Source organism: Cyprinus carpio, chromosome B8, assembly GCF_018340385.1.
Source record: "Cyprinus carpio isolate SPL01 chromosome B8, ASM1834038v1, whole genome shotgun sequence".
NCBI lineage: Eukaryota > Metazoa > Chordata > Actinopteri > Cypriniformes > Cyprinidae > Cyprinus > Cyprinus carpio.
Window position 1 is genome coordinate 10,114,548 of NC_056604.1, and position 17,155 is coordinate 10,131,702.

A 17,155-nucleotide genomic window follows, 5' to 3' on the forward strand; every position below is an offset into this window, starting at 1 on the left:
AAAAACCATAATCGAAGAATTTCACTAAAATCTTCAGATATTACACATTTCTCCAGAAGTAGAAGGACGCAAACGTAATTACTTTGCCAGTAGCCTACACGTTTTGTTTACAGTAATAAAACAGCTTTTGTCGGATTGTGGTTGTTTGCCCTTTGTTTTATAATGCACGCTTAAAACTGAAAAATCCTACCTTAACAATAGCAGTTTTAAATTCTATATATATATTTTTTTTCCAGCTAATAGCTTATTTAGAAACCACGACATGTTTCTCACCTTCACTTCCGCCAATGTTTGCAGTTGCCATGGTTACTGACTCTCACGGTGTGCGTTTGGGGTTGGTGACTATTGATGTGTGAGTTTTATAAACGTGATTCGTGTTATGTTTGTGTGTTTAATATGTTTTTATTTTTTTTTGTTTGTTTTATTTGTTTGACAATCAATTAGGAGATTAACTTTATTTCACTTAACTTTCACTTCGACATTAAAAGAGAAAAGAGAATTAGAAAAACGAGAATGGAGAAATTATTTAATGTAGCTGGAGCTCATTTTATTTTATTTCAGCTAACCCAAAGTGACATTATTTTATATTCAACACAAGTTTAGTAACATGAAGGTGCAACTCAAACTAATCATTCAGTCGAATACATTCAAACCTGTTGAAGGCTACCTGAGAATAAAACCTGCTGTAATAGCTTAGCTCTCTACAAACATCATAGATATTAAAAACAATCATTTCTCTACTATAGAACTAACATGCTGATGATAAACAAACTATCATCATCAACTGAATTCATAACTATTACAGTTTTCTCCCTTCATCATTCAAGGTGCAAACATGTTGGAGAGCCTTAATAGAGAAGAGTCTTCAATTGAAGTGAGGTGTTTTTAACATACATGCATAGATTTTCTCTCACCCACAGAGAAAAGCTTTATAGCACCCTCTTTTGAACATAGCACCCGTCTTCAAGTGAATAGAGTTTTTAGAGTCTGACATGAGAACCAACACCATGATTGCACAGTACAAGGCTAGAAAAAAGGCTTCATGTTCTGTGTTGCCGGGCAGAACGGTCAAAAGTGCCGTTTTTCCTTTCCTATTTCTTGGCATCTTGCACCTTCTCAATCTCCTGTTGGAAAAACCCAACAACTCAGTGTTATTTATTTGTGAAATGTAGAAAAACTATGCAATCTTTTTACATATATAAAATAGTTGTACCTCAATAAGAACACTTCTGAGTTTCTCATAGGCTTCTTCCAGGTCATCATTAATGATTACCATATCAAAAACTCCCGGTTCCTTACCTACAGAGGAAAAAATGGCAAGGGAATAAAGGTTTTTGCTCAAGCACAACCGACTTACTGAAAGTGTCACTTACTGAGCTCCATGTCAATCCTCGCTGCTTCCAGACGCTTCTGTAGACTGTCCTCCGTCTCTGTTTGTCTGTCTCTCAGACGCTTTTCCTGTAGGACAATAAAACATCTTCCTGTATCTGATCACAATTTAAATGCTGTATAATGAAACTGGGAATGTTTCTATCAGCTTACCAGGATCTCTATTGAAGGTGGCTGGATGGAGATATATATGGGGTTCAAATCAGTCTTTTTAATGTTTTTCACTCCTTGTATGTCAACATCCAAGATGCAGATGAGGTTGTGTGCCTGAACATCTTCTATGGATGATTTGCTGCAAGTGATAGTAAATTTGATGAGCAATAATGATGACAATAAGCTGATGGACAATCTTAGCTACTTCAAAATAATAACTTTTGGGCATTGGTATAAAGACAAAGAATTAGCAGCGAAGTACCTCTGTGTTAAATTAAGAGAATAATGGGATCAGATACCATATGTGGATTTACAAATAAAATGTACCTGGTTCCATACATGTTCCCAGAAAACTCTGCATTCTCAATGAATTCGCCATTGTCAATTCCCTCTTGCATCTTCTCTCTGGTAACAAAGTGGTAATCTAGGTTGAGGACAGAAATAAATGAAGTTTAATTGTAAAACCAAACAAATTGTGGCTGTTAACAAGGGGACATTGTAAGACGGTCTATTGCTAGTCATCAAATGAGCTGAAGGGGGGTCGTTTTATATATTCTAATGACCAGGTACTCGTAAACTATTAAAAGAAAGGTTTATATATATATATATATATATATATATATAGGTACTCGTAAACTATTAAAAGAAAGGTTTATTATATATAAAATTCAGAGGAGGACTAAATGACAATAGAATTTCTATGTAATATTTCAAGTCTTTTCACTGCTAAACAAAACAGAATTCTTTATGCTCAGCAGAGGGCGCCAAATGTTTATTTCAGAATCTCCGTTCCTATGATACTGAGTTAAAATGGTAGATCTTACTAAATGATGGGAATGGTGTGAATGAAACTTCTAAACTCTAAACCTCAATAATACAAAGATAGCTGTGTTCGCACATAAAATAATCTCACAAAGAAGTCATTTTCCTAAAGTCCACGAGAAAGCTCCAGTCCTGGATTCATACCATTCTGCTGGACAACAGCACATCAGAGGGGATCTAAAGCGGGATGTAATGGCTCTGCAGATAACACAAGAGACAAGACAAACAATTCACAACTACAGGAGGGCAAAACATCATCCGTGGCAGCACTGCAATGGAGACTCCTGTTAGCATAACAACATTTGTCTGTGGAAAAATACAAGAATAACAAACCAATAAAATTGGCTGGTTATAGTTACAAAATAATTTTTAGATGCAGTATTTCTCAATTCCACCTTGAATATCTCGAATAAATCTGTATTGCTTTCCATTATGTGCTTTTTTAAACTGTTGTTTTTCAGTCTATCCATTGAATTTGTGTAAATTGTGCAGAAAAAAATAATTGCCCATGTGACCTAAACAGGTTTTAGAATTATTTTGATTGTTCATTAAATGGCCCAGAAATGATTTTAAGGTTCCGTTGTGATGCTAATGTTCGTCTCGGGGAATTTGTGCTGTGGGGAGAGTGATGTCATAGTTCACATGGGATAGAAAACCTAGGGAACACAGGGGGCTATTTTCAAAGGCTTTTTACTCCGAAGTGCACACTGGCATTCATGTCACACTGAACATGTGATGTCCAAAATCATATCTTGTCATTTTGGCCTGAAATGTAATTCGCTTACAAAGTTTTAGATTTTAGAAGATGAAAGTAACCCCCCATTACTTTCTCATCACATTAAATATGCCAATAATCAGTTATAACCAATTACGACCAATAATGGAAAACCAAATCTACACCTTCAGATGTCTCAGAGGACAGGACGTCTGCTACAGGAAGTAAAGTAGCCCCCAGAAGCATTGGGAGACAATTCAGCCCTAGAGAAAACGACAAAGGCACATTGGGGAATAAAAAGAGAAATTTACCCCTGTGAAATGTGGTCATATGTTTGGAAATTAAACAGTTCACTTGGGAGTAAGAAGCAACAAAGAAGACAGCTATGGACTAAGGCTGAAGGGGCTTTCAATTTGGATGGGAATGTAGGTGGAAAAGCCTTTTTTCAATGCTTCACTTGCTTATTTTAAAGTCTTTCTTTCTCTCATTCACTTTCTAAACTGGGCAAGTAGAATCAGGTATATATTTCACTTTGCTATTTATTCTGTTTCTGAACTCATATCTAACATTATTTGTTTCTGTGATAAATAAGGCCTCTCATTTATTATAGTTGTTAAGGGAACTCTGCCTTACCTTTTCCATTTTCCTCTCCTGGCCGAGGATTTCTGGTGGTGTCTGCAGAAAGAAAGATCAAGGTATCAAAATATTCATCCAGCATTCTTGTTATTTGGTTACTTGTCTTGTGTCTAACCATCTATCTAATTTATTTGTAATGTTACACACGGGAGACACTGAATCCAAAAACTCCTTCATATTCTTTCATGAGTCTCTTCAACAGGGTGCTTTTTCCAGCTCCTGATGGGCCACTCAGAACTACAGGCCTGGGTCCTGACATTTCTCTGTGAGACAATCAAAACAGGTTTGTTAGATAAAGGGTATGTAAGATGTTTTAAGCCAGGTTTTTGGTGATTAAATCTACAAACCTACTATATGCAACACATTTTTCAATTTGTCTGTAGCAGGGAAATTTTACAAATGTTTAAAAATGAATAGGCTACTCTTGTTCAAAAGTTACAGTAAGAACAGCAATACTGTGAAATATTATGACAATTTAAAATTTCTGTTTTCTCTCTCTCTATATTTATATAATATATATATATATATATATATTTAAATATAATTTATTACAGCAAAGCTTAATTTTCAGCAGATATTTCTGCAGTTTTTAGTGTCTTATGTTTCTTATGATATTTTTCTAATATGCTGATTTGGTTGTTTTTATGCTTTTTTTACATGATCAACAATGTTGAAAATCATTGTGCGGATTAATATTTTTCTGTAAACTGTGTAAAAAAAAATTCAGGATTCTTGATGAATAGAACATTCAAAAGAACAGTATTTAATTAAAAGAAATGTTCTGTATAATTACTGTCACATTTGATCAATTTAATGTATACTTTCTGAATAAAAGTATTAATATATATATTTTTAAAAATGAAGGTAGTGTAATTAAATGCAGCTAAAAAGGCATAGCATCTTTTACAAGCCAGGTGAAATGCTTCCCATATCTTTTGACATCAAAAGTCATGTGTTCAATCAGACTCAGTATTTTGTCAGAAATCCATCTGTCACTACAATAGCAGCCAACTAGACAGATGCCAACACGGATAGGTTGCGTGACATGCTTCATCCTCAAAACACAAACAAAGTAAAAGAAAATGAAAAATAGATTACACATTAAATACAGATTCACTTGTAATGAGGACCATGAAACCATAATAGTTCAAGAGAGATTTAGTTTTATTTTTAGAGTTATACTGTATAGTATGGTACTACATTCTGACATAAAATGCTATAAAAGATGTATTTTAAGTGTCATTTCTTAAATCCTACATAAAAGTCTTTATTATTCAATCACAACAAACAAAAACCTTCCGTATTGAACACGGATTAGGTCAAGTAGGAAGCTTTTGTCTTGGTGCTCAGCTGAGAGAGAGAGAGAGAGAGAGAGAGAGAGAGTGCTATAAGCTAGAGAAGCTGACATGGGTGGACACTGAGCCTATTGCATGCCTGCGTCCCTCCAAGAGAGAAGCTCAGGAACTAATCCACTGATCTGGGTGATTAGTGATTCTGTTTTGAGGTCTGTGTACTGGGTCTTGTAATAGAGAACAGGGCACATGAAATAAAACAAAACAATACAATCATATTTCCTGGCTAAGAAGCATTTATTGTTCATTTATTTATTTTGCATAGTTTATAACACAGAATGGAACCATGGAAGTCGTCAAAGTAACTTTAAAATGTTAAATGTGTTGATGTTTAGCTGGCTCAAGACAGACTAAAAAAAGTTGTTTGTGAAGTGTTATAAATGAACTTTGGAGAGTCTGTCTTTCATAATAATGCAATTTAGCAAAGCATTTACATTATTTGCATGGTGGCAAAGGATTTACATGTTAATGTAAAGTGCCATGAAGATATCTTAATGAAGTCAGGTTAGGCCAGTGAAGAGGATTACCCAGCATGTAAGCCTAATGATAAAGGCCCACTGACCTAAAGCCTGTCTTAATGTTTTCTACAGTGTTTGTCTGGAATCATGTCCGGTCCATTTTTTTAGGGACTCTGCTGGAGACTAGACAAACCAACTGGACACTCAGTCTGATCTGGGAAAGCTCTAAAATAAATGTACAGTTGCCTTCTAGCAGTTTGTTTATTTTCACTGTTCTTTGTTTATTCTATCAAATTATCTCTAATGACATATTTTGGCTACTGCATGTTCAAGTGTTTATGTCTTATGATGATGATAAAGAATATAATAATAATAATAATAATAAAAATGTAAATAAAATTAATAATAAAAAATAAAAATTATAAAAATATAAAATCATTAAAAATAGAAATAATATTTAAAGTGTGCTTTTATTTTCAAGACAACATGAAATTTCAAAACTAAAATTCATATTTTAATAAAAAATTTATTTAAAAGCACAAATTAATATGCATCTACAAATTAAATGAATAAAAATCTGATGTGTCTTTGGTATCCTTTCAGACTGATCACTGTGTAATAAAACCATTTATATTACAATAAACCATACATTTTGACCTCTAAATTTTGAACACCAGAAAAAAGCAAAGGCAGCTCTTACCTTGTCTGTGCAGGTTAGATGGTGAAGTATGTAAGTGTGTGTTTCTAACTCACAGCTTACTGCCAGTGACAGTTACCACCTCCTCCGTTCACTCTCAGCCAATCAAATAGCAGGTCTAGTGTATTTGTTGTTATGACAGAGATAAGAGGCTACTAATCATACGAAATGTTGAAAAGCCATAATCATTTGTTTTTCCTGATAAATAATGATGAAAATGTTCAATAGCATTTATTGTTAAGTGAAATTATATTATTGTTATTAAATTATCATACAATATCATACAATTCATAGTCAGCCAAATGTTATATAGAGGTGTAGGCCTGAGTTTATTGCTCACTCTGAGAAATGAAATGAACATAGATGAATCAAAAAACTAATTTTGTCAAATAAAGTTGAACATTAGTTCATAAGTCTCCACGGAGTCTGCAAAAAAATTAAATAAAATCAAATAAAAGCAGCATATTTCTACATAAATCTCCTCACTACTGGCTGCATAGCAGAGTCATGACATTTCTGCTCCCTTGCAAAGCATCCAAACAGTAATTTAATTAGTTACTGTTGCTGGGGCCAGAAGTGTAAATATAATTTTAGGTCACATTTGGGAGTTTTAAAGTAAAATACACTATGAGAGTAGTGCAGCAGTTCACTTCCTTTAGCATTAGACACAAGGCTAGGCTAATCCGGTGGTGTTACGATACTTCAGATGCAATAAATAGACCGAAAGGAAAGAGGAAATGCTGGTTAGTTTTTGTACCTGCTGCTGTCTCATCTCATTTCTCATGTCCAGGCAAGGCCAGCGCCATGGGTTTGATTCCCAGGGAATACAGTACATTAATTGATGAAATGTATACATTTAATGCAATGTAAGTACTGTAGCTTTGAATAAAATGTGTGTAAAATGCATAAACGTACCTCTAAATAGCTCCACATTTATGTCCAAATGCTGGTGCCTTGGTGCTGACTCATATATATACACCGAAAACAATTTTAAGGCTTACAATGACATCTGTTAGACAACAACTTTAGTTTATTTTTGTCAAAGAAAAACAGATGAGTCTGTACAAAATACATCATCATAAAACAAAGCTGGTTTTATGTTTCATTCTATTTCAGTTCTATCAAAAGTGCTTCACGATCTTTCAGTTACCTGTAGTAACTTTACTAGAGTGTCTAGACGGTAACAAAACTATTGCTAAAATACCACAAAGGAAATTGAGCTCCTTTTCTGTTAGTTCTGAGCTTAGTTCCTTGAGTCATAATGTCGTAACCTACAGTAACTCAGTGTCAACAGACCTTTATTCTGCTTGGCATTGGCGAGGAGTGAAGGCTAAGCAGAGATCAGCCTCATCGTCCATATCCTGCATTAAGAATCAATTCCACCTGCTGAGGGAGGGAAGCACGTGCGCCTCGATGCAGCTCTGCTGTACAGTACATATCAATACAATAACCTGCCAATCACCTGTTAGGGGTTAAATATTAATTCATTACAAGAATGCAGACAATTCCATCTACACACTATCTTACATTTAAGAGCAAAAAATGTCAAAAATATACAGGGGACTACTTCAACTCAGAATATCTGTTGCTGAACCTTGTATGCATGTGAACTGTTTGATAAAATTAGCACTTTTTGAATCTACAAACCTTGTGAGAATGGCTTTGTATTTTTGCATCATATTCAGTCTTTGAGTTTTTTAATGCATGCTTAGGATAAGGGCATCATGAGACAAAAAAAAAATGCATAATATAAACAATTACACTATCACCTGTGTAACAGTTTCAATGATAATTTATCTTAAACCATATTTAAAGGATCCCATTCACTATTAAATTACAGTTACATAAGCATGGAAAATAAATGTACAAGATTCATTGCACATTCTACACAAAACACTGTTTATGAATGATTTCAAAGTTAACCGCTTACCAATTTCAGATATTAACACTACTAGATCCAAATTAGAAAAGAACTCTTCAGTGTAAACATTCACAAAACTATTTGACCGATTGCTTTAGAACTTTCTCTATGAGAATAACTTAACAATATTTTATAAAACAAAGTTTTATACATAGAAACAACATTTGGTGATCGGTTTTACTGTCCTTAAAATGTTGTTACGGCAGATTTATGCTTTAAAACTTTACCATTTCATTAAGAAATGAACACAGTGGTCTTCATGTACAGTAACTGGGTTGCATTCCGACAGGACCTTTGTGGCAATGACTCTGTTGGGCAAGACATCCTCTAAGTTTTGCATCAACCCAAAAAGTTCTCCTCAGTTCAAATGATCCGTCTGTGTAGAGTGCAAACAGGCAGATGACAGGACAGCTGTAACTTTTCACAAATACACTCGTCTCAGGTCACCAGGTGAGGTGATAGTGTTGCACTGTGGACACAGTTTCTTTGCTCCCTGCGAGAAAGATAATTTCACAATCAATAACAACTGACGGTAACAAAGAGTTCACGTGTTGAAATCATACAGCTGTGATTTAAACCTTTTTTTTTTTTTTAAGATTAGTATGAGACATGTTCATCTCACCAGTGTGCGAAGCCAGCATTCCTCACAGTGGACATGCCAGCACTGGATGGAGGTCAGAGGTACTGTGTAAGAGTCCTGAAAAAAAGTATATGTACACAATAAAATAATGTGCATAAGAAAAATGTATGTTTCTGTTAGTTTGTTGTTTCTTGAGCAGCAAATCAGCATGTTGCAATGATTTCTTTAGAAGCATACTATTTCAAAACATTAAAATAGAAAACAGTTATTTGTATTGGAATAATATTTTACAATATTACTGTTTTTACTCTATTTTTGATTAAATAAACACAGCCTTGGTGAACATTAGAGACTTCTTTCCAAAACATTAAACAAATCTATTACTGACCACAAACATTTGAAAAGTAATTAATATGTATTAATTTCATTTTAGTCCGTTTTGAATAAATATGCAAGGTCAAGCTTACCATGCAGATGAGACACTTGAATCTGTCCCCTCGTGTGAGCTGCTTCTCCAGATCTCTGATGCGTGTTTTCAGGGCCTCCAGCGTACTGAGGGAGGGGTCATCTGGTAAGCTAAAAGAAACAAAGAACAAATCCATCAGAGATTGATTAGAAAGTCACAGCATGCTGAGGGCTTTGTCGCCGAAGGCCACATGTTACGAATTCTAAATTACACATGAATGGTAATCAGAAGACAGATTGCATCATTAAATGAGGTGCATTCAGAAGCAAATTCAACATTGTAATACATGAGAGTCAGCATCCCTATTGTATTGCCATATTGAACAGTAAAAAAAAAGAGCATACACTGACTGCATATGTCTATGTTCAAGTAAATGGATGTGAAGTGTGATTGGTGAGATAATCAAAGAAAAGACACAAAAGGTACTATGGAAATTTTAAGTAACTTAATAAACCTAATAAAAGTACAATACAATTCCTAAAATTTTTAGTGTGGGCAAAAACAGCTTAAAATTGCTCCTTGTATCGGCCTTTCCCACAGCAGGTGAGGGACAGACATGTCACCGCAGTGTGCAAACATTGTCTCAGTGTAATTGCTTTATTAGCGTGTCCACACAGGGCTGGGCAGCAAGCGCCCCGCGGCACACTGTCATTTGTCAGGAACGGTCCTCCTTCCCGCCTCACTAACCCTTCCTCACTCGAGTGTTTCCACTTCACAATTAAATAACACTCGCTCAGAGCCCCCTAATCCCCGGTAGGAACATCCTGGCCAACGCATCCCCATTTAATCAGCTCTCAGGAATTGAACTATGACAGCAGGGGGTTTAAGTGATCCATCAAAAATGCCTCATGTAATAGCCGCCAAATATAAGCATAATGAATGCTGGTTTTCTCTTGTAGCTGTCTGCTGGAAATATGAAATAACTGCCCTCGTCCTCAGGCTAAATACCTACTGGAGAGTGGTGATGGATCAGGTAGAAAAATATGCTGCAAAACACAAATCTTGTGTTAAATGTAAAATTATATTAATATATTTTTTATTTTATTTTGTGTGCGTGAGCATATATATATATATATATATATATATATATATTATATATATATATATATTAATATGCACCATGAGATATAGGCCTAAATAATATAATATAATATAATATAATATAATATAATATATAATATAATATAATATAATATAATATATATAATATTAATATATATATATAATATATATATTAATATGCACCATGAGATATAGGCCTAAATAATATAAATATAATATAATATAATATAATATAATATAATATAATATAATATAATATAATATAATAATATAATATAATATAAATATAATATAATATAATATAATATAATATGTATGTCAGAGAAAGAGAAAAGTCTTTCTCTTTCTCTTATGATGATGCAACTTCTCTAATCTGTGGGTGGACATGCAAATACGTACAAATCACTCGCACATAATACATCCAGAATAATTACATTTAGAAAAAGTATTTCATAGTTTCCCTGCAATATGACACTCCTCGACTGATAAATGGATCAATCAAGCTGATTAATGATTCACTCCAAAACATAAGTCAAACATGCTTCAGTGAACTTGCCAAAATGTGGCCCCGTTGAGAAAGAACTGATTTGTGTACTCTTACTGAACAGGTCAGCCATATATAATTCCTCATGTGTCCCTTCCATGTGCAAATTTGACCTCAGTTGCACGATTAGTAATGCTTGAAAATCTGTCCCAGTGCACATGGAAAGAAGTTAAAATTTCCCAACAGGACTTAAGAATAGCTGTATCATGATCCTGCAGAGATCTCTTCCAGGAAAATGACATGGATGTTGGAGAGGAGAAGGATGGAGGAGAGTAGGTGGAGGCACTTGAATATTAACCTACGTTTATCTCACAGCTCAGAGTGTCTGGAATATATGCACGAAGCACTTTCAAAAAGCATGCATTGAAGTCACGATGAAACAGAAGTAGTGACAGATCCTGTCTTTGTATTGTGATTTAAAAAATTACAAATGAAACATGCATGAATGAATAGTTCACAATAAGATGCATTACTTAGATTTAGAAAATAGGATGAATTTTCTTTACATTCTGACTTCAAGGTATACTTACATCTCTAACTCGCTGTTCTTACAGGTTCTTGGAGATGTTGTGCTTGTATTGTTGTCAAACTCTACAGAGCTTGTAGTAGGAGTTTCTGCAGACATAATATAGCATTGTGAATAATTTGAACACATGCACTATATATGTTTATACATATACACATGGCGCGTGTGTATGTCTGTGTGTGAGCCAACTACATTAAACATGTACTAAACTAACATCTACTAAACTAACAATCTTTTGGCTCACCTGGGTTTGCCAACTTGGTTTGCTCTGGAGATAACCTGCTGGTTGTGTCACCACTTTTAAAGCAAAAAACAAAAAAAAAAAAAAAAAAAGTAAGTATTATTAATGTAGCATAGAAAAACTAATAATATGCACTTTGTGTGTGTGCATACTTTAAAACAGCTCCTCTTAACGCCTGCCTCTCCTCAGCATCTCTGGGTTCATTTCCTGAACATGGAATCACATCCGCCTCTGTGTATCTGAGATCATTTGCTAAGGAAACATTTCTTATTATCAAAAATGCTTTCACAAAAAAAAAAAAAAAGATCACTGCATGTTCTTGCTGTGCCATACACTGTGCTGACTGACAGCAAAAATAAGGATACTGTGCTTTTCCATATTCCAAAGTATCATCACCGTCCACATCCAGATCTGCATCGCTGTCCTGATGTTCTTTCAATGTGCTGCTCACCAAACCTAGGACATTTATATGAGAATTGATTAAATGACAAAAAACACAAAGCCTTACAGAACAAGTTGCCAAAGGAATAGAGTATGAAATTCAAAAATAGGTTGAGATACAAATGTGCCCTACTGATTAACTGCAAAGTGCTAATAAAATTAAAAGTGTTTTTAAGGACACAAGGGTCTAAATGACCTCTGAGTCCTTTGTGATTGGCTCTGTCTCTGTTTTTGACCCCTGTCTAAGTGCTTTTACAGTAATCTCCTTCTCAAGAGGTTAACACCACTCCCATTACCTCACGTGTCTGTTGTGAACTAATCACACACACAAGCTCTTGCAAAACTAAGTGAGCTGCCTTGCTGCTTACATAGTCGCTCACTGAACCTCATAGGTAACCGATTTGGGAACGCTGTGCATTGGCATTAACTCAACAAATAGACTTGATGTTTGCATTCAATTTGAACACACTATTACTCTATTTAGCATGATGCATACTAGTTTACATAAAAATATATACACTGTAAAAAATATTTTCCATAGATTACTGGAGTACATTTTTACAAGAAAACACTATTTCTACTTCAAAATGTTAATTCATTGCTTTACTTGACATTACTTCAGAGAGAACATTGTTTTAAAGTAAAAACTACACAGTGTTTTTTTCTTTTTCTTTTCAGTGTAGCACACCGAGATTGGATAAAATAATCTTTTTTTATTTGCACTGTTTTTCTATTAATACGTTTCAGTACTGCATTATTATTCTTGTCTATTTTTTTCCCTGAGCTTGTCACAATGCATAATTGGACTAGGTACTCCTCTGTAGACAGAGTTTTTTTTGTTGTTGTTTTTCAGTTTTGGGATGTTAGCAACAGATTTCATCAAGTTAAGTAGCTTTTTTATTGTAGAGGTTTTTTTTAAAAGATATTTGCCTTTCTAATCTGATACCTGACTCCAATCTGATTCCTTATAAACATTGATTGATTTATAAGGATGTATTTGGCATGTATTTTAATTACTGTGAAATGTTTGTTTGTGTTTTGTACCTCTAAAGCCTCTCAGAACAGAAACCATCTGTATTCTTCTCTGTTCGGCCCATTCAAACTCCCTCCCGGCTGACAGCACAGAGCCATCTTCAACAACACACACGCCGTCTCTCTGTAGAAAACACACACATATCAGTATCTCTGGTGAAAATGTCTCCACCAGCCTCAAGACAAAACTTTCATCTTCTACCTGCCCTGAATGCCCTCCTGGCATTAGGTCACAGCTGAAAGAAACAGCAAATAAAAAGAAACAGACATTTCACAGGCAGGTTTTGTCTGATCCTTCTGGCCACATCTACCTGTCTTATCATACGTCTGACTTAGCAGAACAGGACAGCTGACGCCTGTCTTATGTCAAGTACAGACATCACAAACAGTCTGTGATCTGTCAGTGAAAGCAGCTCTAGAGAAAATACAGACTAGAGGGGAAGGAAGGTTCATTGTTTTGAATGAACACATGCACAATGAGTAATAAGCTGCATTTTCATCATACCTGGTCTTCCTCTGCTTTCCGTCTTTTAAGTTTCCCAATGCGTGCTGTAAAATAAAACAAACAATGAAAAAAAACCTGCTGATTTTTTACTGATGCTTGACACGTTTCATATTATGTTATCTAAAAATATTAAGCATAAATACATTTTTTGATTTGATTTTTCTCCAGTGGAAGTTTTATGATGGAAATATATATGATCTCAAGCTGACATAAACTGATAAGACAGAAAGGCCTCTATGACCTACAAAAGATAAATAAATGGCATGGGAATTGGACTGATCTGTTTATCTGATTATAAAATAAAGACAAATAAAAGATTTCCAGAATTCTCTGCATCTTCTTTTCTCAAACACACACACACACACACACACACACACACACACACAGAGAGAGAGAGAGAGAGAGAAGAAGTCAAATTCAGCATTGTGGAACGGTATCCACCACTCCATTAAAATCTCTGTGTTTTGCTGAGCTGCTAATGATGTTAAGGGACATTAATCTTTAGAAGCCTCAGCTCAGAATATAGTCAAAGAAGACAGTAGAAACAGAGCTGCGGCTGTTACAATCACAATGAAGTTGAGCATAACAGAGAGGGGATCATTAATTAGAGAGAGAATCTGATCAATTAGCTGTGACCAATCATCCAGTGCACCTTTTTTAGATGTTAATAAAATAACATAAAAATTAACAGTCCTGATAAATGATCGAAAATTCAACATGATAGAGTATCAATATTTCACAGATTCAATACTCTGTGTATAACTGTGTCAAGGGCATAATATTACATTAAATACTATTTAATTTTCATCATCTCATTCTACATCTGTAGAAGATGATTCTAAAGTAATTTTCTCATTTAAGATTAATTTAAATCAGTGCTGATTGGCATTCTAGATAAAGCTTCTTTAGATACCTAATTTTACTAAACACAAAACTTGGTAGTTGGTAGTGAATCCGCTGTCATGTGCCGTGTGTGGAGAATAGCTTACCAGACAGTGGGCAAGAAGATACATGTGGGAATCCACAGTCAGGCAAAACATGAACAGATTTCACTTTCTGTTTGGCGTAGCACCTGCACCAGCAGAGCTCCTTAACTGTTAACATATAAAAAGGTTAAAGGTCAATAATCTGCTCTGCTCGTGAGGGTGCTAGGTCAAAGGTCAGGGGTGGTGTTTAACAGTAATTGTGAATGTTCAAACTGTGTTAGAAGTGTGATTCAAAGTGTACCAGTGCTGTCTGAGGACAACTTGTACTAATTATTGTATGTCATTTTCAAAGAATGACTTGTTATGGACCTTTATAAAAAACTTGTATTAGTATTCATAGAGATACATGAATTTGGTCAGATCCAATGTATGTTTATGACTCTAGAATGACTGAAATGCAAAATAAAAAAAGAGAAATACAGTGAGAGGATTTTAACATAATGAAAGTCATTGACAACGTACCATTGAGTCTTGTTTGCCTGTTTGCTCGTACTCGTAAAAATGTCTAATGAAAAAAGAAAAACAAAAGGAAAGGTTCAAAATCCATAATCTCATACAAAAACATTACACCTAACATTTTATTTGAATAAGCCTTTAAGCCATCATACAACAATTGTTCTCACAGAATTTCCAGCTTCACAAATATGTCATATTGTGGAAGTAAAATGGGTTATAAACAGCAATTCAGGTATAATTTTTTTTTTTTTTTATGTTTACGACTGACCATACCCTGCAAACCTAAAATATAATACCCAATTTATCCTATGCAAAAATGGCAGCAAAAAAAAGTAAGAGTGATATTATGAGGACAGCATTGTTTGTAAAATAATAATTGACTTTTATACAGGCATTGCACTGAAACTGAAACAAATTATTAAAATATCATGTGATCATTATTTACTTTGTTTTTGGTTAAAGTGTATGTTTACTCACTGTTAGAGTCAGACTAATACATTTTATAGGCAGTTTGGTTCTTTCTCATTATTTGACTTACTGGGAGCATATACAGGCTAAACAAGAGCGGTGTCATGGATGTCCACTTAGACTTATGCTCTCCTACAGTATACCCACATAATTACCTCTCTCTTCTAAGTATGACCTGAACCATTTGAGTACCATCCCAGAAAGCCTGACCCAGTTTTCCAGTCTCTGTAGAAGTATGTTATGATCAACAGTGTCAAACGCAGCACTAAGATCTAGTAGTACCAGCACTGATATTTTGCCAAAATCAGAATTAAAGCGAATATCATTTAAAATCTTAATATGCGCTGTCTCTGTGCTGTGATGCGGTCAGACACCATATTGAAAATTGTTCAGGTATCCATTTGAGTTTAAGTAGTTGTTGAGCTGATTAAAAACTACATTTTCAATAATCTTGCCTATAAAAGGAATATTTGATATTGGTCTATAGTTGCTCAATATGGTGTTATCAAGATTGCTCTTTTTCAGAAGGGGTTTAACAACTGCAGTTTTCAAGGAGTTTGGAAAAGTCCCAGAAAGAAGTGAGGCGTTCTAAGAGATCTGCTTCTAAACAGTTAAGTACTCTTTTGAAAAAAGATGTGGGAAGTGTGTCAGGATAGCAGGTTGTCAATTTAAGGTGCTGTACTATTTCTTCCTAAATTTTGCTATCAATTGCTTCAAAAACAGACATAGTAACTTTTTTTTTTAAATTGTTGTCGAATCTGTTTGACCTCTGCATAACTTGGGGATGTGCTAATCGCCTTTCTGATATTACCGATCTTCTGAGAAAAAAAGAAGTAATTTGCTGTCTGAGAGCATTTCAATAGGAATCGGACTTGGGGGTTTGTCAGTGTCTCAACAGTAGCAAAAAGAGTGTAAGTGTTGTTAAAGTTACTGTTTATAAGGTTTGAGAAAGTCTGTCTAGCTGTGGTTAGTTCCACATTGAAAGCATGAAGGCTTTCTTTATAGATGCTATAGTGAATTTCAAGTTTTGTAAGTAGAATGACATTATAATGTTACATATTTAGAACATTAATATTATTTTGAATTCAATTAAAGTCCAGTAGATGGCAGCACTACACTGAGGTCTGTCTCAAACTTTTGATTGACATGTAGTCCAGGAATGGGAAAAGTCCACACTTTAACTAGTTTGAGTCTACATTTAACTGATTAAAGTTCATTATGATCTTCGAAAGAAGTGCAAGCTAATGAAGTTAGATGTATATAATGTGCATTTCGTGCTCACCTGGTACCTGTCAGAGTGCACAGCCTCATCAGCGGGACGTGGAGAGGAGGCGGAGGAGGAACCCTCTCTCTTTATGTGCATAGAGAACAGAGACTGAGAGAGGTGGAGCGGTTATTATTGCCTGTAGACATAAATAAATTGTATATAACAAGTGTTGTGAAGTACATTGGAGAGTTCCGTACCTTAGGCGGCCCAGCAGCGAGACACTCCTTTTGAGTAGGACCCTGACTGTAAACAGGAGAGAGTGTTATTAACACATATTTCATCACCACAATCCCATTAAATACAAAACTCAGCCTTGTTTTAAACACAAAGCTTGAATCAGAATATGCAAACATGTTCAGAAACGAGGGATCAGGTTGCATATTGTTCTTAAACGACATTTCCTTCACAGTCAAATAAAAATCATGTATAAAAAAGCTG

At 34.8% G+C, this 17,155-nt stretch overlaps 2 protein-coding genes across 6 annotated transcripts in view; both read right to left on the reverse strand.

The window, feature by feature from the left end:
* Positions 1-521: 521 nt before the first annotated feature.
* guk1b (guanylate kinase 1b) lies at positions 522-6,292 on the reverse strand. Of its 2 annotated transcripts, XM_042728952.1 has the most exons (9): positions 6,226-6,292; positions 3,863-3,978; positions 3,713-3,754; positions 3,265-3,342; positions 1,870-1,966; positions 1,543-1,681; positions 1,374-1,458; positions 1,214-1,299; positions 522-1,124 (listed from the first exon to the last, which is right to left on the reverse strand). In XM_042728952.1, the coding sequence occupies exons 2-9, from the start codon at positions 3,972-3,974 to the stop codon at positions 1,092-1,094; spliced, it is 672 nt and encodes a 223-aa protein (XP_042584886.1). In that variant the 5' UTR covers positions 3,975-3,978; positions 6,226-6,292; the 3' UTR covers positions 522-1,091. The 2 variants fall into 2 exon arrangements, with proteins under 2 accessions (XP_042584886.1, XP_042584887.1); XM_042728953.1 differs by lacking the exon at positions 3,265-3,342 and having other exon boundaries at positions 6,226-6,291.
* Positions 6,293-7,238: 946 nt separating this feature from the next.
* rnf220b (ring finger protein 220b) overlaps positions 7,239-17,155 on the reverse strand; it is a 34,620-nt gene continuing 24,703 nt past the window's right edge. The window contains exons 4-16 of one of the 4 annotated variants that reach the window (XM_042728922.1): positions 16,915-16,960; positions 16,733-16,801; positions 14,989-15,031; positions 14,530-14,634; positions 13,541-13,584; positions 13,048-13,159; positions 11,928-12,018; positions 11,715-11,801; positions 11,566-11,618; positions 11,326-11,410; positions 9,191-9,299; positions 8,766-8,840; positions 7,239-8,636 (exon numbers count right to left, since the gene is read on the reverse strand). In XM_042728922.1, coding sequence (XP_042584856.1) covers positions 8,565-8,636; positions 8,766-8,840; positions 9,191-9,299; positions 11,326-11,410; positions 11,566-11,618; positions 11,715-11,801; positions 11,928-12,018; positions 13,048-13,159; positions 13,541-13,584; positions 14,530-14,634; positions 14,989-15,031; positions 16,733-16,801; positions 16,915-16,960 — 991 coding nt within the window. In that variant the 3' untranslated portion in view covers positions 7,239-8,564. Of the gene's footprint in view, positions 8,637-8,765; positions 8,841-9,190; positions 9,300-11,325; positions 11,411-11,565; positions 11,619-11,714; positions 11,802-11,927; positions 12,019-13,047; positions 13,160-13,540; positions 13,585-14,529; positions 14,635-14,988; positions 15,032-16,732; positions 16,826-16,914; positions 16,961-17,155 lie in introns of all 4 variants that reach the window. The other 3 variants (XM_042728921.1, XM_042728924.1, XM_042728923.1) reach the window with 3 other exon arrangements.

What these genes read in the sequence shown, in the direction of transcription:
- guk1b (XM_042728952.1), bottom strand. Translation starts at nt 3,974, where the DNA reads ATGTCAGGACCCAGGCCTGTAGTTCTGAGTGGCCCATCAGGAGCTGGA. An exon ending in GAGGATTGACATGGAGCTCA is followed by an intron (nt 1,300 to 1,373) that starts GTAAGTGACACT and finishes TTTCCTCTGTAG; the next exon opens with GTAAGGAACCGGGAGTTTTT. An exon ending in TCAGAAGTGTTCTTATTGAG is followed by an intron (nt 1,125 to 1,213) that starts GTACAACTATTT and finishes TTTTTCCAACAG; the next exon opens with GAGATTGAGAAGGTGCAAGA.